The sequence below is a fragment of the Mytilus galloprovincialis genome, chromosome 14 (genome assembly GCF_965363235.1).
Source record: "Mytilus galloprovincialis chromosome 14, xbMytGall1.hap1.1, whole genome shotgun sequence".
In the NCBI taxonomy this organism is placed as follows: Eukaryota; Metazoa; Mollusca; class Bivalvia; order Mytilida; family Mytilidae; genus Mytilus; species Mytilus galloprovincialis.
The window spans coordinates 29,351,538-29,377,697 of NC_134851.1; the positions used below are offsets into that span (position 1 = coordinate 29,351,538).

Genomic DNA, 26,160 nt, shown 5'->3' on the forward strand with positions numbered 1-26,160 from the left:
ACCAGCAATAATTTTATCCCTCTATACAGGTATAAACACCATATAGAGGGTTTGTTCCCAACCGGATAAATAAAACTTAGATATGATGTCTTCTCCTTGTACATTTTTTGTACTTAGCTACAAAAGGACAGCAGGAGTCTACATGCCAGTTTGTAGAATTTGAAGCGTTTTACGTTTTTGTGGTTTTATCATAGAGTATTGACCCTTTGACTGCCATGGCATTGAAAAACGTTTTACCTTTGACTGCTAAGAATCGGCCTGGTTTCGAACTTTATCAAACAGCGCCATGGCAACCCTGACAACAATTGATAACGTCACGCTATTCTGCATGGTACCTGTATATGATTGCTCGTGTGATGACACCACAGTATGTCTGCTTCGTTCATTTATCACTCTCAAGTGTCGAATGTTTTTACTGTATTTGTGTTTTTTTTTTATATTTGATCAGTCTTTTAATTGGTGTTAATTGCAATTTATTAGTATTTGTAAAAACTGATAGCCTCATTGACTTTAATGGTATTCAGAAAATCTGTGCCACATGGCCAATATTTTGGCCTTAAAGTTATTTCTCAAAAATGCCACGGCCCATTTTAAATCATTTGTGTTGTATGAAATAAACCATAATTAGTTATGGTGACAACACCAGTGTTTAGTTTAAAATATTTAACGGTTTTACTTCGATTGACATCAGAAGAAGTGTGACGTCTTTTGCATCACTTTTAAATTCACGACAGGCTCCCGTTCTAGAACAAACTCTATGTGTAATATGCTTTATTAAACTCAAATGTTCAGATTTGTGTATCAAATTCAATTGTCAAACTTTTGAAGAAGAAAAATAAAAACAATAAAAAAACTTTGGGCTTTGGAAAAGTTTTCTGATTTTGTTCTACATGCCTTTAGTTTGTATAATATCAAACATCTTCACAGCAAATAGGTATTTCGTCAATTTCGGTAAATGATAGAGCGAGAATATAAATTTATTTGTGAAAATTGCCACTGTGTGAAATTAAGTTCCTACAATTACAGACAGGCAAATTTTCTTTGTCTTGTTTTACTTTTTAGTTGATGATAAAATTGAAAATGGAAATGGGGAATATGTCAAAGAGACAAGAACCCGACCAAATATGTTAAAGGATGGCTTCTTAAAGTCAAGTGGCAAATAAATATGCATATATTAAGGACGTGAACATGCCACTTCTTCATTTACCAAGACCTAATTCTGATTTTTTGAAAAGAACATTTAAATATTCTGGTCTTATTACCTGGAATAATTTACCAAATAATATTAAAGAAATAGATAACTTAGATACATTTATGACCAACTGTTCAAACTATTTTCTAACTGAACAGAATAAAGATGCATGAAACTAATGTATTTCTTTTTCTTCTTCTACTGAATGCATATGTGCTTATTTAACTGTATTATGTATTTTATATTGTATGTATTTTTGTACGTTTTTTATTTGTATTGATAGTTTTTGAAGATTAACATGTAATTGTTAAATGTGTTACCTTCGTTAAATAAAGAATTTTATTATTATTATGTAAACAATCGCCATATTGCTTTGTGACGTATTGGAATTTCCACAACAATATATATATTTTCGAATAACAGCCACTTTAACTCGCTTTGTAACTACGATGTACACCTTATCTACTTATATATATAAATAACGTCACATAATCTGTATATCTGTGTGGACCTAATCTACCATGTACCTATCTGATCACGTGACATGAATATTAATACACAAATTCTTGTTCAAATGTATAATTCCATAGTATTTAAATAAACACAATTTCTTTTATGGTTGTGAAAATATTGAAGTTTCAAATATTAAACTCATGCAACACACATTTATATTTACCACAATTGATATTCTTTACAAAACAAAATCGAATAATACTGCATTCTTTTATACTAAATAAAATATCTGATATATAGATTCACTTACGTTTGCATGCAGTTTATTCACATTCGAGAGATATTTTCCTTTTCGTGTTTCAACACATCATCTCATTGTCAACTCATTGTCAACATTGATGTAAACAATCGCCATATTGCTTTGTGACGTATTGGAATTTCCACAATAATATATATATATATTTCGATTCACAGCCACTTTAACTCGCTTTGTAACTACGATGTACACCTTATCTGCCAATATATTTAAATGACGTCACATAATCTGTATATCTGTGTGCACCTTATCTACTATCGTGCCTATCTTATCACGTGACATGAATATTAATACACAAATTCTTGTTCAGATGTTAGATTCCATAATATTTAATTAAACACAATTTCTTTTATGGTTGTGAAAATATTGAAATTTCAAATATTAAATTCATGCAACACACATTATTTATATTTACCACAATTGATATTCTTTATAAAACAAAATCGAATCATACTGCATTCTTTTATACTAAATAAAATATCTGATATATAGATTCACTTACGTTTGCATGCATTTTATTCACATTCGAGAGATATTTTCCTTTTCGTGTTTCAACACATCATCTCATTGTCAACTCATTGTCAACATTGATGTAAACAATCGCCATATTGCTTTGTGACGTATTGGAATTTCCACAATAATATATATATATATTTCGATTCACAGCCACTTTAACTCGCTTTGTAACTACGATGTACACCTTATCTACCAATATATTTAAATGACGTCACATAATCTGTATATCTGTGTGCATCTTATCTACTATATGTATGATAACTTTTTAATTTACAGTAATTTTTGGGCCGAATAAGGGCCTTATTGCTCCTACTCCTTTGATTGGTTAAGTTCCAGTGATGGTTATTTTCTTGTATGCAATCAAATGTTATGTTAAATTTTTTCTATAGTACTGGACAGGATAAAACTTTACTCATGCCAAGTATATCTTTATTTGTAACAAAGATAAATTCTGCACATTTTTTCTAAAAGTGCAAATTTAACAAAGACTATGGTCGAGTTGTTGTCGCTTTGACACATTCCCCATTTCCTTTTTCAATTTTAATAGGGAAAAATCAATGGTGGTATTACACCTAGAGCAAATCTGACACGTGTTGGTAATCTTCTTTCTATGAAACTACTGAGACACATTTAACCATACTTGACCATAATAATTAATATGTTTTTTCTTTAAAAAAATGTATCAGATGACCCCACCTTCCAACCCTCATGGCCCACATGGATAAAAATGGAACATAGGGGTAAAATGCAGATTTTTGTATATATCTCTGAAACTAAACCATTTGGAGCAAATCAGACAGGGGGCAGTTGATGGTTTTCTCAGAGCATGGGTCCTGTGTAATTTCGAGGAGAAGATTTTTTAAAAGTTAACGGACATTTAATATGGACGACAGACAACAAGTGCTGCCCATTGGACCAAGATCGTTTTTAACCCTTAAAGTACACCACTTACCATTTTGTGTACAACATCCCAGGAAATTAATAATGTTTTCATGGCATCCTATTAATTTCATCACTTCCATTTCTTGCATTAAATCTGTCAATTCTCTATCGGTTGCATCCTCTAAAATATTTAAATAATATTGACAATTATTAATGGATAAAACCATTGGTCACATTCAAAGAATACTGTGGATTCATTCATTTTCATGGATTGCTTAAAACTTGCATAATCGTGGATATTTGATTTTGTAATTTTTCCAATCTCTGTATTCAAAGCCTATTCAAAATATGTTATTCAATGAACATTTGAATTCAATGTTCACCTGTACCCACGAAAATTGGTATCAAACTAATGTTAATGAATCAAAAGTAATTTGTCCCAACCCAGGACTATATGTCCCCATTCAAAAACATTGATCAGGAACCCTCCCCTTGCAGTGGCATAGCTTGCATGTATGCTCAGATGCTCAAGCATCCAAATCATTTTGACAAAACAAAAATAAAAAAAACAGCAGTTTAACTCGGAAGTATCAAAATGTAACAAGGCTGAGGATATGAGGATAACATCCAGTCATTTTCGAAGCAGTATGCCTGGTCTTTCATTTAGGATAATTTAGTTTGATACATGAATCGCAGAATAGTGTTTCAAGTTAACTTTTCTTCGTATAAATAGTCTATGTCATCAGCTAAGGCAAGCGGAGAGGACTGATACGCAGACCCGTGGACATGTTTCATCTGAAATTGAACCTAGTGGAGGGATGGCTTCTCATTTGACTATAGTAACTAACAACTAAAACACCATATCCTGATATCGTTTCTTGCGACATTGTAAACGACGTGATAAAACAAATCAATTTGTAATAGATCGTGATAAGTCCTAGGCTTATGAATTCCCATTTCTATTTAGGTTCAAATACTAATTTTATTTTTATTCAGTAAAGAACAAAGATCCAATATTCCCCGCCATGCACATTACATGTCATATTTTATCTATCAAAGGCCAAGGAACAAGGGAATAACTAAAAAAAACTTTTATTTCTTTTTCTTTTTTATTTTTAATATCTAAAAAGAAATAAAAGCTTCACAGCAAATGAAATGGGATTTCCATTACAATTTATATTTCAAAGGGACATTACTAGTTAAAAATATTTGATTACGAATTATTTTCAAAATTGTCAAAGACATTGCTTATGATATGAGTTTCACTTAATCTGACATGAATTGTACACATGAGAGTGCTAACAATACCGGACGATCGGACGCCAGGTATTTTTATGTCTCCTGCATGCGTTTAGCTCAGTAATCAAAAATCCAAGGTTGTAGACTCAAATTCCTGGAAAGAGAAGTCACTTCAGTTCCTATACTCAGAAGTTCCTAAATTATACAGAAGTGCCGCTGTAATGGAGTCCGTTTAAACGGTTTTTGATATGTCAAATAGAAGATTGGGGGGGAAACTTTACATCAAATATTTATGAATTGAATGATGGTAGTTTCAAGAAAACAATAAAATTTGGTTAAAAATATAAATATATGAATTGGTGGGTATTTTGAATTTAAACAAAAATCTAACTAGTGTCGGATTCTGGGGGAGTACATGTGCTTAAATAAAAAATATTTTCTGCACAAAAAGGTCCAAAACATTTTTCGGCTCGCTCGACTCGGCAAAACATCCACATCATTTCAACCCTGGCTACGCCACTGCCTTGGATCCCCAATAGAACAAGCAGAGCTTGAATTGCTCACAAGTTTGTTTTTTTGCTTAAATCTTTCATCAATGACTGTTTTTGCTTTTCAATTTATATTTAATAATAAGAGGCTTACAAATGCCAATACAATGTTCATTGTATCTGTCATATTTTCATTAAAAGCAAATAAATGCATTTTACCCATTTGTTCCATTTTAACCATAGTGTCTTTGTTTCTTGAAGTACAAGGAAATAAAATACAAATTTATACTAAATTCATTTGCGAAGTTTTATAAAGTTAAAAAAAAAATAAAACAACTTGTGTAATTTTCCTTAAAGGTCAATAACTCCGTAACGGGTCAATTGACAATTTTTGTCATAAAAAACATTTTTGAAGATGTTACTTTGCTGAACATTTTTTGCTGTTTACAGTTTATCTTTATCTTTAATTAATTTCATACAAAAACTAAAAAAAATCCTTAAGATAACCAATTTAGTGGCAGGAACCCAACAATGGCAGCCATGTTTGTCGATGGATCAAAACTTCGGATACAATTTATAAGCAAGATACCAGATAATTAAGGAAATTTTTTTTTGTTAAAGTTTGAAATCTTTGGCCCAGTAGTTTCAGAGAAGGTTTTTTGAAATAGTTAACAACAGATGATGATGGACGCCAAGTCATTAGTTATAACATAAGCTCAAATGGTTATAGCTAACAAGAATGTGTCCCCAGTACATGAATAGCCCATCCACACTATCATTTTCTATGTTCAGTGGACCTTGAAAATGGGGGAAAATTTCTAGTTTGGCATAAAAATTACAAAGATTATAAAATAGAAAACATGAGCCCTAAGTTTCAAGTTGATTGGACTTCAACTTCATCAAAAACTACCTCTACCAAAAACTTTAACCAATCCTTTAACCTGAAGCGGGACAGACAGACGGAAGGACAAACGGACGGAAGAACGAACCAATGGATGGACAGATGAACAAATGGACAGACAAAAGAACGAATGAATGGATGCAAAGAACAGAAAACATAATGCACCAAAATGGGGCATAATAAATGGGACATCAAAATGGGTTTTAATCGATCCTACAAACTATCCATGTTTATGTAATAAGGAGTACTGTCTTTTGGTATGTATAACGAACACATTTACATTTATACCCTGTGTGTTATACATGACTACAAATATTTTCTTAGTTTTTTTTCAGGTCCAAAATTGGATCAAAAAATTTCCAATTGAAGTGAAAAGTAAGGATTTTTTTTGCTCAAACCTTGATTGTTTTTTATGTGTTATAATATTAATATTCTTGATTTGTCATGTTTTATTCAAATAAAATACATTTTATATCTTTATTGTTACGTTTTTCGTGTAAATTTGTCAATATGTTTTGCAATCCGGAAATTTGCCAATTGTCTTAATATTGAAGACACAATAAAGCTTTTGTTATTGGTTAAATCAGCCTAGAGTTGTGTTCCTTGTTGTCATAACTTATTGTTTTGTATGTGTTCATCATAAAGAGTTGAAGAAAAGTGTAAGAAAATTGAATAAACAACACTCATTTTGAAAAGATAAACCATATAATATATCAGGTGATCACAAGTCATGTTGGTCAGTCATGTGACATAATATTGTAAAGTGATGATTTATTCTATGAGAAGTTTATTTTTATAAGTACGTTTTTACTTTGTAACTTTTCAACTTTTAAACAACTGTTTAAAACCTTTCAAGAAATTATGATTGAAAACATGATTATCACATAATTGTAACCTGAACAAATTTAATTAGGAACAAGGTCAACCTGTCACTGATTTGTTTTGACATTCATTAGACCTGGGGTTGAAGTCATAAAACTTTGCTCAGTGCTCGGAGCACAAAAATCTTTCTTAAAACATAAAATCCAGCATTTTGATTGGTTTTTATTTGTTTAAGTACAAAAAACTGACTCAAATATTTATTACTTCAAGGCCTGTTGATTGAGGTGGGATAATCCAGATTAACAGCTAGAATCATCAAACAAAAAATAAAAGTATTGAGATTTTAACAATTCATTACAGCACTAATGACATTAATTGATTTGTAATTATTTTATTGTTTGAATCAGAACATTAATTGGATATTTATAATCTTGTCCTTTATACTCAAACAATTCATCCTTTTAACTGTGATTTTCAAAAAATTATCAAAGTTCAAAGCCCATAATTATAGCAAAAATGAGCCAAGCGGAACAAAACTGAAACTTAACAATTCCTAGTTGTGGAATTAGGGAATGACAGAATGATGGAATGACGGAATGACAGAATTACGGAATGACCGAATTACGGACATGGGTAAAACTATATGGCACCGACATCTTTGTTGCAGGCCATATTCGTTGCAGGGCCATAACAATGCAAATTTTTCAATAAAGATAAAAAAGATGGAAAAAATTCAATTCTTATTTCCCAAAATTTTATGCTTGTCTAATAAAAAAAGAAAACCTAAGCATAAATCCAGTTTTCATTAATACTATTTGATTTTTGATCTAAAATATATAAGTAAATTTTACCCTTCAACATCTTGACTGCTATGGCAGTTGTTGGAGCTTTATTTAAACCAACAGTTTCTGCTTTAAAAACTTTACCAAATGCTCCTTCCCCAAGAGGTTCACCAAGTGATAACCTATAACAATAAATAAATTATTTCATCTCATATTCATTTAGATATTGAGATACTGATTGATGTAACCATATATATATATAACTAAATAAAATTCTAATAGTTGTACACATTTTCTTAGATATAAGAAGATATGGTATGAGTGCCAATGAGACAACTCTCCATCCAAATGACAATTTATAAAAGTAAACCATTATATGTCAATGTACGGCCTTAACACAGAGCCTTGGCTCACACTGAACAACAAGCTATAAAGGGCCCCAAAATTACTAGAGTAAAACCATTCAAACGGGAAAACCAACGTTCTAATCTATATAAAACCAGAGACTCTAAAGAGCCTGTGTCGCTCACTTTTGTCTATGTGAATATTCAAGGACATGACAAAATTGTGTTTTGATGATAACTAAGATTTATGAAAAATGGTTAAATATTGACTATAAAGGGCAATAACTCCTAAAGGGGTCAACTGACCATTTCGGTTATGTTGACTTATTTGTAAAACTTACTTTGCTGAACATTATTGCTGTTTAGTTTATCTCTATCTATTATAATCATGATAATATTCAAGATAATAACCAAAAACAGCAAAATTCAGGGGTAGCAACCCAACAAAAGGTTGTCCGATTCATCTAAAATTTTTAGGGCAGATAGATCTTGACCTGATAAACAATTTCACTCTATGTCAGATTTGTTCTAAATGCTTTGGTTTTTGAGTTATAAGCCAAAAGCTGCATTTTACCCCTATGTTCTATATTTAGCCCTGGCGGCCATCTTGGTTGGTTGGCCGGGTCACTGGACACAATTTTTAAACTAGATACCCTAATAATGTTTTGGTCATATTTGGTTAAATTTGGCCCAGTAGTTTCAGAGGAGAAGATTTTTATAAAAGTTAACGACGATGGTTGACGGACGCCAAGTGATGAGAAAAGCTCACTTGGACCTTCGGGCCAGGTGAGCTAAAAACAAGAAACGAGAAACACATATAAATTATATAAACAAACTACAACTACTGTACATCAGATTCCTGACTTAGGACAGGTGCAAACATTTGCAGTGATGGATTAAATGTTTTAATGGGTTAAACCATTTATTACTAATGATTTACAATTTTCAGTGTTTTTGAACAATTTTGTACCGAGACACATGTTTTTTTTTTATCTAGGTAATGTGAGAATGTTATATTTGCTCTTTTAAAAAATTACCAGAAAATCAAGTTTCTCACATTGTATTGCATGATCAGGCCTCTACAATAACATTTTTTTCAACTTGTCCAGGAGGACTTTGCATTATAAGTTGATTCAAGGAACAAAAGAAATTTAAAACAATAGAACAGAAGTTAGTTTTATATCTTTTGAAATATTTTTCAAAAATTATGAGTCAAGAAAAACTGAAACTAGTCATGTCACAGAACTTAGGATCTACTTTTTAACAATGCCAAGTCAAATCAGACTTGCATATGAGGCACCGTCTGATAGGCATGTCAATGTAAATTCATTGGATTTGTATCTTGTTTTTATTTTAAAGTCGAATTTTTTGTCAGCTTTTTCCAGTTTTATCCATTTCATACAGTAAGTACAGAGTGAGTCATGGATGATATTACGACACTCATTCCAATTTATAATTGACTGGGGAAGATAATTAGGTCCTTTACTGAGGAATGATTTTAACTCTCCGTCTTGAAATATGTTAAGATCTCCTGTTATAACATGGGAAATTGGTCCATAAATGTATTTGGAATTACTGCAATTACATGAAGTAGGTGTATTTTCACTGATATTAAAATCTTTACACAATTGGCTATAATTTAACACAAATTTCCAGGTAGATTTCTTGTAAATATAACAAATAAGAGGGAGCTCAGTATTATCAAAATATCCAGGAATTTGTTCTTTAACAGAATGGTTGTTAAAAATACCAGCAATATTTACAAAATCAAAACCTTTATTGACATACTTTATTTTAATAAAATGTTTTTTATGATCTTCAGGACGATCAATTTTAGGAAACAGTTTAGAATAACAATATGCCATTATAATTTGAACAATTTCGTACTTAGGACTGCTATATGAAATTGTGTTGCAATCCTCTAAAATTTTATTTAACTTATTAATCGGTAATGAACAGAGCTTTGTTAACAGATAATGTCTGCCGTTGTTTTTTTAAATAGAAATTAGGTCCGAAATATTGGTGTGATTGGTCCGAAATTTTCTTTGATTGTGATTTTTTCTACGACCATGAGAATGTTTTTTTTCGAACAGTTTTAGAAACAATATCCAAAATGTTAACAGTATCGGTTCTTGATATTTTTTAATCTAATTTAATTCAATTATTTTCCGTGATTGTACAAACTTTGAATGAGATTCACCAGGCTGCTTATTTACTTCTTCCAAAGGTTGAACTGCTAAATATTTGATAGGATGACTGTGCTTCTTAAGGTGTTAATAAATGATACTTTTGAATTTATTGGGTTATTTTCTTGAGTGCGTTTAGATAAATATCGACCAGTTTAACCTACGTACTGAATACCGCATCCTGGTTTGTTTCATGTGAGTAAATAAATAAGACTGTTTGTTTTTCAAGTTATATCAGTTTCAAATTTTAAAGAAAATGAGCGACCATTAAGTGTGGACCTTACCGTATTGTTGGTGGAAAGACAGGGACATGTTACTCATTTTTTGGCATGACACTTATCGATAGAAGGGTAACCACGATTTTTATTTTTAAAAATGTTAGCGATGGTAGTATTTTTAGATAGGCGATTTTGAAGATTGAGACGTGTAATTACCCTTTGAACGAGTTAAGTATTTAATATTTTTCCATTTCTAAGCTTCCTATTTGTTTTTTGTTTGTGAATTATATTAGAAAGGAGCAAAGACTGGTGTCCAGAATATGAACCAGCATACAATGAATTAAGTTATGAAAAAATGATAAATCTGTTCAGCTAAAGATGTCAAAAGCTATCTGTATTAATTACCCAAAAAAGATAGGGTATATCAGGGTAGCGACTGACGTCTGACTAAATATTCTCGCTCGGACACACACTCCATAATCTAGTATATTATAAGAGCATATAAACCTGTTAAATTAAATTAATATTGATATAGCTTTTACTTGTCTGACCTTTTTATCCTCTAGTACAAGACAATCAGACAAGTGTTATTGTTGAGCCCTAATGATTCCAGTATATATATGAGAAAATGTTAAACCTTGGAAAAAAAGAGTTTTTGGAAAAACTTCTTGTTATATTTCATACTACAGTGGTTACAATATCTATTGAATTCATCTGAAAATTGATACAACCAATCAAATATCAGGTCATTATACAGCTTTTAACCAAAGAAACAATCTGGATGTCAGAAACAGTGAGCAATGCTATTTGTGGGTCGACAGATATAAGTTTAAATGTTGTCATGAGTCAATATATATGTCTTTACAGTATGATAACTTTCATGGAATGGTCAATGTTATGCTTTAACTTACTGTTCCCGTCTAAATTCCCAGTGTTTGTCCAGAGGGAGATCATACTCTGACATCATGGTCAAATCAGATGACAAGCGTCTTCTTGGACCAGGTTCAATTCTGATTGTTGGTAAAACAAATGGTTGTGTACCATCATAAGATTTGTATGGATGGTAATTCTCATTCTGGAATTGATGCAAAACATTCTGATATGAAATTAAAATGTATACCTGTTTCAAATTTGTGTGCAGATCCATGTCATTTTTTTAATTATCATGATTTTGTAATAGAAATAAACATCATAAAAGTTTGAAGAGCACACAGACTATCGCTAATAATAAATGAAGCAAGTCCATATGCAAAGCTGTTATAAATATTCAAATCTAAAATTGACAAAAACTTCCTTAAAACTAAATTAGATTCTGTCTAGATTGAATATCTCTATTTTCATAATCTAAACATTACTGATGAACATTTAATGAATCTCAATAATCTTCCTTTCTTAAGACTTACTTTGTAACTTTTACACCATATAAAGACAACTTCCTCATAAAACTTCATTTCCTAATTATAACCGAATAAGTCAAACATATTCTTTTTTGTGCACTTGTATTTGAACTTATCAGTAATAAAATATGTTTGAATATTGAAACTAGCCTGTGTCATGACAATTACTCTCTTGACATTTCTATATTTGCTGGACTGAACCCTCTTGTAACGTCTATAACATATAAATATCAGGAGTAACAGGAAGAGAACAACTACTGATGCGACACCACCGATAATGTAGATTACTATTTGCTCTTTATCGTTTGTTCCTCCTGACCTAATGTCTACTGCTTCTGCTTGTTCATCTGCAATTAAAGTATTTGTAATTAAAAAGTTTTCAAAAGATGAAATAATATGTTTGAAAGGAAATGGTAAATATGTGTCAGCTCAATAGTTGGCTTATCTACAATATTTATAACCAATTCAATCCTTTTTTCCTCCTCATCAAACTTTTAATTGTTCAAAGTCTTTATTTTAGGAATGATTGTAATATTTTTTTCTGTCTATGAAGGAATAATATCATTAAAAAAAATGTGGTGCACACTGAATAACCCACTACATAAGTTACTCTAAAGTGTGTATCAAATTCAACATTTTTAACGATGAACGCCATGATTATTTTTGGTGTTAAAACTGCTTATTCTCCTTTTTTGTAAGTGTTCTATACTTTAAGCACCTGCATAGCCATTTTTACTTGATAGAAATATAAGATAAGGGGGTTTCAAATATTTATTTATTACATATATAAAGTTAAGATAAAGTGATCAACCATCATATATAGTTGGTAAAAAGTATCTCTGCTTAAGCTACATAATGTCAACTTTGGTAACACTATTGAGCAGTGGCTTTCTGGTAGGTAGCTGTCTCAATATGTTTAATAAAGTCATTAGGGTCACCATAGTCAGCTTGGCAAGAAGTGTAGTAAGCATGATCTTGACCCAATGGCACTGGACTTGTACAATTTAAAATCAGATCTCCAGGCAGAGAAAATATGGCTAGATAATTGGTTGTTTTTAATTTGCTGCTAGGGTATTTGGTAATAACAGAGACATACATGTATAATACATTATATGTCTATGGGATAACATAGTTTGCATTTCATCAAATTATAAAAATTTAGAATTTTCAAAGACAAACATACTTATACTTAGGTATTCCATTGGTTTAGATAGAAAACAAGCCATAAATATCGTATTTGATTTCATTAAGACATTTGTCTTTGAGGCTCAGTACTATAACTGTTCAATGTTTTCAACAGCATCAAATTAAAGTCTTTTTTTTTACATCTTAATCCATTGTCAGTATTTCACTTTTAATCATCCAGACGTGTGTCTTAAACTAGCTAGTTGATGACCAGGTAATTGCCAATAATTTGTTATTGCTGTATATATAGTCTAATAATAAACACCTTCATTGATTACTCGAAGCTATTTACCTTACGACACAAAAACAAGAAAAAGAAATGGTGACCTTCTGTTTTTACAGACTTTTCCGATATCAATTTCGAGTTTCTCAAGAGTTTTACCCTGTCAGTTTTAATTCTATAAACAAAAATGTTTACTGAAACTTTTTCGATGTTGACATTTTCAAAAGTTGTAGATTTCAAATTTTAATGGGAGGGATGGAAGAGGGTCTGAAAAACAAGAGATTTCGACTCCCATCGGAAGAATCACATGTATGACATACAAAATTTAATTATTACACAATACAAACTAGACTAAGTGAAATCCCTGGCCACACTTCACTCTGAAACTGTTTTATAGCAAAGTCAATGTTGGATTTCTTTGACAGACACAAATGATGCCCCTGCAGATGCAAAGTCTTATTTAAAAATAACTGTCTAACACTTTACCTTAAATATGACAAAGGTAAATTATATTATCACCCAAAAGAGCAAATATAAATAAGAATCAAAATCCTGACCCCATGCACAAAAAATGGAAAAACCACAAACTAAGTGAACACTTCCTAGCATAAAACTGTAGGACAATTATCTGTATGCGAGCTCCCCTTATGCAAGTAACTACTACAAAAAATGATTAAGAGCAAATATTAAACAAAATCAAAACCCTGACCACATGCACACCTTCAATACATGTACAAAGACTACAAACAGACATCAGAGTGAAAACTTCCTAGAATTCAAACTGTAGGAGGAGTTAAGTGGAATAACTGTACACCCATAATGGGAAGGACATACAGAGAGACACTGACAGGGGTAAAATAATATGACGTTCAGTTGTGGCGGCATTAAAAGAATTAATTTTTTTAGAAAAAACTGTACATTTCCAATTTTCATGATGCCAAACCTTCTATTTTTATGACAGTCTATAAAAAATTTATTGATAATGATGTAATCGAAAATTGATTATTAAATTCTCCAAACGATTAAATCATTTTTATGTGAATATTTTGCTCTAAGACGTATTATTTCTTGGTGAAAAACAAACATTTCTCATTCTTATCTAAGCCTTTACCTAAAACTGTTAGCCAGGCAGTCTGGTAATATCTACCAAGTGGATTAGAAATCAAGCAACCATACCATCCAGCATTATCTTTTGTTACATTCTTTATTGTCAGTATTTCTGGGTGACTTAAATTCACCATGGATTGCTAAAAAATCAAATAAAACAGCATTAGAGGATGAGTATATAAAACATTGAAAAGCAAAATTTTCAAAAAAGTGAACTAAGACAATAAATTATAAAAAAAGTGAAAAAAGAAGAAAATATTTCAATAAACTAGACAATTAGAATCACATTATTTTCTTAAGTCACTTGAGATTTGTCATGCAGTCAGTTTTTTAAATATACACATGTATATATACTATTGTATAACACTTTTTAACAGCAAGATAAACTTATCAACATACAATAAGAAATTAAATTTAAAGAAACATTCACATCAAGATCATTCAGACACACCATATCTGTAAACATTTCATGACTCAGTGAGACATTTTTCAAGCGACATACATTTTGGTGTGAAAATCCCAATGCAACCTTCTACTTGAGGTATTAATAAGTTGAAGTTATGAAATAACTGTTTCACAAATGATATCGGATATGTTCCTTATGTTGTTACTACAATCCCATTCCCTTTCATGAATGTGACCTACCAAATTAGACTATTTACCGGACTTGTTATTACATAAGCAACATGACGGGTGCCACATGTGGAGCAGAATCTGCTTACCATTCCGGAGCACCTGAGATGACCCCCAATTTTTGATGGGATTCGTGTTGCTTATTCTTCATTTTCCTATGTTGTGTCATGTGTTCTATTGTTTGTCTTTTTTATTTTTAGCCAGGTGCATGTTGTCAATTTATTTTAGTTGATTTATAAGTTTGACTGTTCCTCTGGTATCTTTCGTCACTCTTTTTTTGAAGTCTAGATTGACTATATAGATATAGATAGAAAAATACTGGTCTTGGCCCGTAATTCCTAAACAGTTTGGACCATCACCACCAAAAAAAAATCTGAATCTTCCTTTTGTGGTTTTAATATAACCAAAAAGTGTGTGAAGATTTATGGAATAATCATAAATAGTTTCTGAGATACGGCACAACATGTATTTTTAATAAACATGATCACTCTAAAATAAGATAAAGAATCATCACAATAAAGTAAACAGATCTTCAGATTAATATAACTTACCACTGAACCATGAAAATGAGGTCAAGTTCAGATGACACCTGCCAGTTGGACATGTACACCTTACAGTCCTTCCATACACCGAATATACTAGCCATATTGCTTGTAGTATCTGAGATATGGACTTGACCACCAAAACTTAACCTTGTTCACTGATCCATGAAATGAGGTCGAGGTCAAGTGAAAACTGTCTGACAGACATGAGGACCTTTCAAGGTACGTACATATCAAATATAGTTATCCTATTACTTATAATAAGAGAGAATTCAACATTACAAAAAATCTGAACTTTTTTTCAAGTGGTCACTGAACCATGAAAATGAGGTCAAGGACATTGGACATGTGACTGACAGAAACTTCGTAACATGAGGCATCTATATACAAAGTATGAAGCATCCAGGTCTTCCACCTTCTAAAATATAAAGCTTTTAAGAAGTTAGCTAACACCGCCGCCGCCGCCGGATCACTATCCCTATGTCGAGCTTTCTGCAACAAAAGTTGCAGGCTCGACAATTAGCATCCACAGATTTTATCAAAACATTATATGATTAGGAGTTGTTAATTAAAGTCTATTTTTGCTAATGAGAGTAATATTAACATGTGGGGATAAATTGAGTTATTTTGTGTTTTAGTATAAATATCGTTGCAAAATTTTGGAAGAGCAGTCACCCTTCGGAAACCCAAACTTGCACTGCTAAAGTCTATTATACTGGACCTGTAGGACTGACGATCAGTCTTCCAGTTGACTTTGTAGTGTTTGGACAAAAATGTATTTTTTGACTCCCCTTTTATTTTTGAGAATAATTTAAGATAGCAGTCAGTGTTCTGGAAGCGTAACCTCACACTACTCGTCATGCTCATGTCATTATACTAGACCTAAAAGATTGTTTTACCAGTCTACTAGTTGACTGTGCAGTGTTGAGACAAAATTTATCTCTGAATCATAATTTAATTTTAGAAAATACTTTTAAGACTTTTATATTTTGATTTTGAGATTAAGTTCATTTTATGATTTAGTAAATTTGGCATTTATTTTATATTTTACATTGTAAGGAGAAAATAGTTTTACTTTGGATTTTTTATTTTGAATTGATACTATGTACTTTAATTGGATTATTATTATTATTTGGAATAATCAATTGTTTAATAATTGATTTATTATCATCATACGTCTAAATTATTATAGTAACTAGATATCATTGAGATGGGAGCCATCTCTGTGGGCCCCGCTGTGAATAATGTGCATTAAAAAATTGTATCTTTACCATAGGACATGGGTTTGTCAACTGAAATCAAAGTTTTTGACCTTGACCTTTGACCTATGAAGTTGTAAATAAATTATGACACACCCTTTGGTGTTGGTTTATAAACATGTCAAGTATAAACTTTGAAATGATAAAGGTTCTCAAGATATAGAGCGGACACGATCTTTACCATAGGACATGGGGTTGTCCACTGAAACCAAAGTTTTTGACCTTGACCTTTGACCTAGGAAGTTGCACATAAATTTTGACACACCCTTTGGTGTTGGTTTATATACATGTCAAGTATAAACTTTGAAATGATAACGGTTCTCAAGATATAGAGCGGACACAATCTTTACCATAGGACATGGGGTTGTCAACTGAAACCAAAGTTTTTGACCTTGAACTATGCCCTAGGCAGTCGTTCATAAATTATGACACGCCCTCTGGTGTTGGTTCATATACATGTCAAGTATAAACTTTGAAATCATAACGGTTCTCAAGATATAGAGTGGACACGATCTTCACCACAGGACACAGGGTTGTCAACTGAAACCAAAGTTTTTTTACCTTGACCTTTGACCTAGGAAGTTGTACATACATCATGACACGCCCTCTGGTGGTGGTTAATAAACATGTAAAGTATAAAGTATGAAATCATAATGGTTCTCTAGATATGGAGCGGACACAAAGTGTTACGGACGGACGGACGGACAGACGGACGGACTGACGGACAGACTGATCACTATAGGGGACCGCCTTTGGCGGGCCCCTAATTAAAGTATGAAAACCTAGTGATTTTTAGCCTTATGTTACAGTTCTATGTAATATAGGCATTTTCTAGTAATATTACTGTTTTATGTAATATGGAGACTATATTACACATTTCAGTAATATAACAATATTACAGGTTTTAGTAATATAAGAATTATATTACTATTTTTTGTAATATTACTTTTACTTGTAATATTATATAAAAAAGTAATATTACAGTTTTCAGTAATTGCCTGGACTGTGATAACAGCAAAATAAAATTTCATGTAGACAAGAAAAGATACCAAAGAAGACATCATAAGTCTTAGCTTGTGTCTCATTCCCTTTGATGATTACAAATAAAATATGTTTATATTAAGGGGGCTCTCCAGTATAAATCTTTTTTTTCTTTCTAATATATGATTTCTTTATATTTTTCTATAAACATGATAAATGAACTTTATCATATACTTAATAGAACAAGAGGCTCTCAAGAGCCTGAATCGCTCACCTGGTAAACAATGCCTTATTGAACATATTGAACCATGCCAGGCAAACATGTACAGCTAACAATTCTTCAATATTAGAAATACAAGTTCTACCATGTTTACACGTTTCCTTCTAATATAATATGCATACAAGAAGAGCGGCAGGACGTTATTTTTATTACATTATAGTTACAATAAAAGAATTTTAACAATAAAATTGTTATTGTTACATTATTAAATTGTTATTCTTTCGAATTTCTTCATTCATGATTTGGATTTATTCCACTGCTGAGAAGGGGCAAGGGGCTCCAATAACAGCAAAACAGTTAAATGATTTCATTAATAACAGTTAGGCATGGACCATTTAACTTGTAGGGGGACATGGTTTTTTTTCTGGTCAGAATATTTTCTATTTTTTGGAAGTAGCACAACAAATTATTTTTTTGGCAAATTGCAAATTGAAAATTTCAGGACAGATAGACCTTGACCTAATAAATATTTTAACTTCTAGTCTTATTTGCTCTAAATGCTGGAGTTTTTTAGATATAAGCCAAAAACTGCATTTTACCCTGTGTTCTATTTTTAGCCATGACGGCCATGTTTTTAGACAAAATAGAAAATAAAACACAAACTTTATTTTATACACCCTACTGATCATTCAGTTGAAGTTTGGTTGAATTTGGTTGAGTAGTTTTAGAGGAGAAGATTTTTTAAAGTTAGCAAATATGATGAACAAATTGTGAAAAAATTGTCATTAAAGGACAATAACCCCTTAAGGGGTCAATTGACAATTTTGGTCATATTTAACTTATTTGTAGATCTTACTTTGCTTATCATTTTTGCTGTTTACAGTTTATCTTTATCTATAATGATATTTAAGATAATGACCAAAAACTGCAAAATTTCCTTAAAATTACCAATTAAGTGGCAGCAACCCAACAATGGTTTGTTTGATTCGTCTGAAAAATTTCAGGGCTGATAGATCTTGACCTAATGAACATTTTTACCCCACGTCAGATTTGCTCTAAATGCTTTCGTCTTTGAGATATAAGCCAAAAACTGCATTTGACCCCTATGTTCTATTTAAAGTAAGGGCGGCCATGTTTTTTGACGGATCAAAAATCGAAGCACACACTTTGTGCAGGATAATCTAAGGAACTATCATGCTAAGTTTCATCCAAATCCATTCAGTAGTTTCAGAGGAGAAGATGTTTGAAAAATTGTTAACGACGACAGACGACGACGACGGACGCCAAGTGATTAGAAAAGCTCACATGGCCTTTTAGGCCAGGTGAGCTAAAAATGAAATAAAAAAATTGGGTCACCGTTCATTTACGCTAACAATCTGCCTCTGAAAGAAGCATAATTTTTTGTTAATGTCCTTATTTACTGTTGAACTAATAGGAGAAAAAGAGGTAATATCGAAATAAAAAAAGAACTAAATTACAGAAATCGCTTAAATTTTACAAGTATTTAGTTTATGTACAGCTTTTTGAAAACAATAATAAAAAATATAGGTCATCGATGATTTAAAAAAGATATTTCAACTTTAATGCCAAAAAAATGTATTTTTGCATCAAAGGGAGATAATTTGGAGCTTTTTCAATGCTATAAACATATTAAAAGTCACCTGGGGGCAAACAAAATTGATTTTTTTAGTTGATTTTTGTACCATATCATAAAGCAATAACTAATAGTGTGATGAATAAAATTTGTAATGAAAAAATTCGTAAGGGTTCCGCGGAACCCAGTGTCTCACCTACTTTTGCTGTAAATCGCAGGCTGAACAAAAAAAAGGAAAACAAGAGGCTGTCACAACGACAGCAAACCGGATTTATTAACATTTATTTGTGTCCTAGCAATATCACAAGAACCATTACTGATGAATGGTGAAAGGGAAAATCGTCAATATCAAATTTGACCTCCATTTTGTCATCAGTATCAACATATTAAAATTAGAAAAGTTTAGATTGAATGGTTCATGAGTAAATGCAATAAAGTGAATGGAAACGCCATTTTACGATCTTTCAAGAACCATAACTCCTGAACGGTAAAAGTCAAAATCGTCATTATTGAACATGTTGAACTTGACCTCTATTTTGTCATCAGTAACAACATATAAAAATTTCAAAAGCTTTGGTTGAATGGTTCATGAGAAAATGCACGGACATGACTGGAAACACCATTTTTCAATCTTTCAAGAACCATAACTCCTGAACGGTAAAAGTCAAAATCGTCATTTTGAACTTGACCTCCATTTTGTCATCAGTAACAACATATTAAAATTTGGGAAGCTTTGGTAGAACAGTTCATGTGTAAATACACGGACACGACTGGAAACTCCATTTTTCAGTCTTTCAAGAACCATAACTCCTGAACGGTAAAAGTCAAAATCGTCATTATTGAACTTGACCTCTATTTTGTCATCAGTAACAACATATTAAAATTTGGGAAGCTTTGGTAGAACAGTTCATGTGTAAATGCACAGACACGACTGGAAAAACCATTTTTCAATCTTTCAAGAACCATAACTCCTGAACGGTAAAAGTCAAAATCGCCATTATTAAACTTGACCTCCATTTAGTTGTCAGTAACAACATATTAAAATTAGAAAAGCTTAGATTGAATGGTTCATGAGTAAATGCAATAAAGTGAATGGAAACGCCATTTTACGATCTTTCAAGAACCATAACTCCTGAACGGTAAAAGTCAAAATCGTCATTATTGAACATGTTGAACTTGATCTCTATTTTGTCATCAGTAACAACATATAAAAATTTCAAAAGCTTTGGTTGAATGGTTCATGAGAAAATGCACAGACATGACTGGAAACACCATTTTTCAATCTTTCAAGAACCATAACTCCTGAACGGTAAAAGTCAAAATCGTCATTTTGAACTTGACCTCCATTTTGTCATCAGTAACAACATATTAAAATTTGGGAAGCTTTGGTAGAACAGTTCATGTGTAAATACACGGACACGACTGGAAACTGCATTTTTCAGTCTTTCAAGAACCATAGCTCCTGAACGGTAAAAGTCAAAATCGTCATTATTGAACTTGACCTCCATTTTGTCATCAGTAACAACATATTAAAATTTGGGAAGCTTTGGTAGAACAGTTCATACGTAAATGCACGGACACGACTGGAAAAACCATTTTTCAATCTTTCAAGAACCATAACTCCTGAACGGTAAAAGTCAAAATCGCCATTATTGAACTTGACCTTCATTTAGTTGTCAGTAACAACATATTAAAATTTTAAAAGCTTTGGTTGAACGGTTCATGAGTTAATGCACGGACAACATTTGATTGACGCCCGAAAAATACCGAAAAAATGAATTTAATTTTTTACAAAATTAAGTTCTAGATACTATCTTATGATCATAAACAAGCTTCTGTCCAAGTTTGGTACAAACCTAGGATAGTTTAAGAAAGTTAAAGTTAAAAAACTACCTTGATCAAAAACTTTAACCTGAACTTTGCTCTATCATTTTCTATGTTCAGTGGACCATGAAACTTGGGTCAAAACTATAATTTGGCATTAAAATTAGAAAGATCATATCATGGGGAACATGTGTACTAAGCTGAATGGACTTCAAATTCTTCAAAAACTACCTTAACCAAAAACTTAAACCTGAAGCGAACGGACACACAGATGGACGAACTAACGAACGAACGAACGGAGGCACAGACCAGAAAACATAATGCCTCTCTACTATCGTAGGTGGGGCATAAAAATGAAATCACATTTAAACTTTTTTTTTACACCAGAAATCAGGGACGTTCTCTGAAAGCAGGAAATATATTTCCTGACTTGTGCTCAACCTGTTCAGACGTCTCAGACTATTTTTACTTAAAAGATTTTATCCTTTAAACAGGAACAGAGGTTAAAGACAAATCCAATCAAGGTGCACTCAGTGGGTTGAAAGATGCTTCAGATTTAAGATCACCCTTGCACACAACACAAATCATGTGGCAAGGCATTATGTTTGTTTTCCTTGATTCCAAATCATATAGAAGCTTCAAAGCAAAAAAGCTTTGATTTAAAACGTTTGATGACTGCAGCATCAGAAAGGTATAAAACTAGAGGCTCTAAAGAGCCTGTGTCGCTCACCTTGGTCTATGTGAATATTAAACAAAGGAAGCAGATTGAAAATTGACTACAAAGGTCAATTACTCCTACAGGGGTCAATTGACCATTTCGTTCATGTTGACTTATTTGTAGATCTTACTTTGCTGAACATTATTGCTGTTTACAGTTTACCTATATCTATAATAATATTCAATATAATAACCAAAAACAGCAAAATTTCCTTAAAATTACCAATTCAGGGGCCGCAACCCAAAAACAGGTTGTCCAATTCATCTGAAAATTTCAGGGCAGATAGATCTTGACCTGATTAACAATTTTACTTCATGTCAGATTTTCTCTAAATTATTTGGTTTTTGAGTTATAAGCCAAAAACTGCATTTTACCCCTATGTTCTATTTTTAGCCGTGGCGGCCATCTTGGTTTGATGGCCAGGTCACCAGACACATTTTTTAAACAAGAAACCCCAAAGATGATTGTGGCCAAGTTTGGATCAATTTGGCACAGCAGTTTCAGAGAAGAAGATTTTAGTAAAAGATATATAAAATTTACGAAAAATGGTTAAAAATTGACTTTAAAGGGCAATAACTCCTAAAGAGGTCAACTGACCATTTTGGTCATGTTGACTTATTTGTAAATCTGACCTTGCTGAACATTATTGCTGTTTACAGTTTACCTATATCTATAATAATATTCAATATAATAACCAAAAACAGCAAAATTTCCTTAAAATTACCAATTCAGGGGCCGCAACCCAAAAACAGGTTGTCCAATTCATCTGAAAATTTCAGGGCAGATAGATCTTCACCTGATTAACAATTTTACCCACGTCAGATTTGCTCTAAATGCTTTGATTTTGAGTTATAAGCCAAAAACTGCATTTTACCCCTATGTTCTATTTATAGCCATGGCGGTCATCTTGGTTAGTTGGCGGGGTCACCGGACACAATTTTTAAACTAGATACCCCAATGATGATTGTGGCCAAGTTTCAAATAATTTGGCCCAGCAGTTTCAGAGGAGAAGATTTTTCTAAAAGATTACTAAGATTTACGAAAAATGGTTAAAAATTGACTATAAAGGGCAATAACTCCTAAAGTGGTCAACTGATCATTTTGGTCATGTTGACTTATTTGTAGATCTTACTTTGCTGAACATTATTGCTTTTTACAGTTTATCTCTATCTAAAATAATATTCAAGATAATAACCAAAAACAACAAAATTTCCTTAAAATTACCAATTCAGGGACAGCAACCTAACAACGGAATGTCAGATTCATCTGAAAATTTCAGGGCAGATAGATCTTAACCTGATTAACAATATTACCCCATGTCAGATTTGCCCTTAATGCTTTGGTTTTTGAGTTATAAGCCAAAAACTGCATTTTACCACTATGTTCTATTTATAGCCATGGCGGCCATCTTGGTTAGTTGGCGGGGTAACCGGACACAATTTTTAAACTAGATACCCCAATGATGATTGTGGCCAAGTTTGGTTTAATTTGGCCTAGTAGTTTCAGAGGAGAAGATTTTTGTAAAAGTTAACGCCGGACGCAGGACGACGACGGACGACGACGACGACGGACGCCGGACGCCAAGTGATGAGAAAAGCTCACTTGGCCCTTTGGGCCAGGTGAGCTAAAAAAACCAACGCATCGGAAAGATATCACTAAAAACCAACATAGAAAAAAAAAATTTGGACAAGAATGGCCAATAAAAATTTTCGTGTTGCAGTGATTTTACAGGGTTAGTCGTGGAAAGGGAAACAAACAATAATTAATTTTTGGCCTACATAGCTAGTTGACACACAATGAATGTTGTGTTAGAACTTAAAAAAATTAAATTGGACATTTACCTGCTATGGTCCAATATACAAAATCTAAATACATGATTTGATTCAGCATATTTTAAAAAGAACCCCAACAATTCAATTTTTTATGAAATCAAAGAAAGTTCAATTTTGGAACCTCTAGAACTCAATGTGGACCAATTTGATAAAGGGGCCCAGGCATCACAAATCTAAATAAACGATTAGAATCGGCATATCAAAGAACCCCAATAATTCAATTTTTGATGAAATCAAACAAAGTTTAATTTTGGACCCTTTTGGCCCCTCATTCCTAAACTGTTGGAACCAAAACTCTAAAAATCAATCCCAATCTTCCTTTTGTGGTCATAGATTTCTATTTACTTATACATACTAAAGTTATTATCCCGAAATCATTGGTCTTGGATGACCCTCAACAAGGCAGATGACAACAACGTATAACAAATATCAACTAAATTTTTTTTAATTATTTTTGCGGTTGTATCAAACGGACATATAAACCCATAACGTTAAAAGTGAATGTACCCAAATTCATGCTTCATTAAAAATTTGTGTGAATAAGCATTGTGTATACATTTTTTATATTATTTGGTTGATGCAAACTTCAGTTAGAGAATGGAAACAGAAAATTCAGCATTGTTTCCATAATTGTAAAGAAATATTTAACTTAAATGGAAATTAAGACCTCATTTAACACAAAATTAAAAATAAAAGGTTGAAAAATAAAAGGCAAAGCTACAATATTTACAAACCTTTCGGCTCACTAATGCCATGAATTGATAGCCATACCACAGTGGTAACATCCTGTGTTATCTGATCTAGAAAAGAAAAAAAATACAAAAATAAATATGTAGTAAATATATATACTGTCTTAAGTGTTGAGGTACAATATCCAATAAAGAAAAATAAATTAACATTAAGCATGTTAAGACGAAGTTGCAAGTGTTGAATTAATATTTCTGAATGCAGTTGTTTGCCAGCCCAGAATTGCATCAATTGAGGGCAGTATGTTTATTATACTAAGTGCTTGCAGAAATTAATCCTAACTACATAAGCCAAGGTTGTTTATAATTATTAGGATTTTAAATAGCATGAAACATAACCAGTGCTTAACAATTGTAAAGTATTGTGTAACTTATATTCAGAACTGTTAACGTTGGATTATGTTGCTTGATGAATTTGGTGATTAGATTTTGTCAGTTGTCATGGTTGTTGTAGGATTTTTCTTGGATTTCAGTATTTCTGTTATTCTACTTTTTTTGTTATGTATAACAGCACTTACAAACAGATTTTAATCATTTTAATTAGCCAAACATCATGTAGTCGCCAGAAATATGGTCATTGTATCGAAGCACATGTGAATGGTTCCAGTATGAAAAGAAGATAATTACACTTTTGCGAGATATGAACAAAGAAATGTTTAGCAACATTTTGAAAGCATATATTTCATGCTATTTTCATTGCATGAAGTTTTAGAAGAACAATAATGTATACAAAATCATACATGTACATGTATTATTGGGGAAAAAAATTAAAAGCAAAGGAAGGGTGCTTTGGCTGTTGTCTTTATCCTAAGGTCATGGTCAAATGGTGAGTACCCTGATTTAACATAAGTGAATTTCTTTGTTAGTGTGAGTAACCCTGCAAAGACGCCATTGGCATTGCAACAATTAATAAAAGTATATTTCAGGTGTAAGTAGGATGACAAAAGTATCTCTTATATTTGGAACTTGTAGCTTAACAGTGGAAAAGGTGTTTTCTAGAATTGATGCCACAGTAAACCAATCTTATTTCTCGGATTTAAACAAATGAGTAAAGGTTCTGTGCTACAAGAAAAAAAAGTATCATAAGTATAATGTGTACATACATTTTGAAGTTATTTTGCATTTTTTACAAAAAATATTTACATGGTAATAATGAGAAGTTCTGTTAATATTCACATGCAAATTTCAAAAACGCACACATGACATAGAGGGAATAAAAAGCCATATCTAGTTGTTACAATGGTCAACAAATATGGTCATAATTTAACTTAGGACTTAATAAAAACCAACGCATCCCAGCTGGAGAAAACTCTGCAAATTTTGTTTGTTTTTGGATTTGCAAATTTTAAATTCTTCTTCTTGTCTTTATCATGTTTATGTGTTTACAGATTTTTTTACATCATTTATTAATCTCCCACATTCATGACATTTGAATCAAATGATTGATGATTTGAAACAATCACATGGTCACAGTGTGCCCACATATAACCAGTCTGCACCAAAAACTTTTAAAACTACTAGTCCGAAGACCGATATTCTGACATTTTTCTTATTGGGCCA

The 26,160-nt window shown here is 32.0% G+C and overlaps 2 protein-coding genes across 3 annotated transcripts in view; both read right to left on the bottom strand.

Moving 5' to 3' along the window:
* Window positions 1-2,428: 2,428 nt before the first annotated feature.
* On the bottom strand, window positions 2,429-11,360 carry LOC143059586 (fibroblast growth factor receptor 2-like). The gene is made up of 3 exons (XM_076233104.1): window positions 11,251-11,360; window positions 7,661-7,773; window positions 2,429-3,540 (listed from the first exon to the last, which is right to left on the bottom strand). Exons 1-3 carry the CDS (start codon window positions 11,304-11,306, stop codon window positions 3,344-3,346), a joined length of 366 nt encoding a protein of 121 aa, XP_076089219.1. The 5' UTR covers window positions 11,307-11,360; the 3' UTR covers window positions 2,429-3,343.
* Window positions 11,358-26,160, bottom strand: part of LOC143059585 (uncharacterized) — a 45,215-nt gene continuing 30,412 nt past the window's right edge. Inside the window, exons 12-15 of one of the 2 annotated variants that reach the window (XM_076233102.1) lie at window positions 24,589-24,654; window positions 14,256-14,391; window positions 11,887-12,083; window positions 11,358-11,414 (exon numbers count right to left, since the gene is read on the bottom strand). In XM_076233102.1, coding sequence (XP_076089217.1) covers window positions 14,330-14,391; window positions 24,589-24,654 — 128 coding nt within the window. In that variant the 3' untranslated portion in view covers window positions 11,358-11,414; window positions 11,887-12,083; window positions 14,256-14,329. Of the gene's footprint in view, window positions 11,415-11,886; window positions 12,084-14,255; window positions 14,392-24,588; window positions 24,655-26,160 lie in introns of those variants that run through there. The other variant, XM_076233103.1, reaches the window with a different exon arrangement.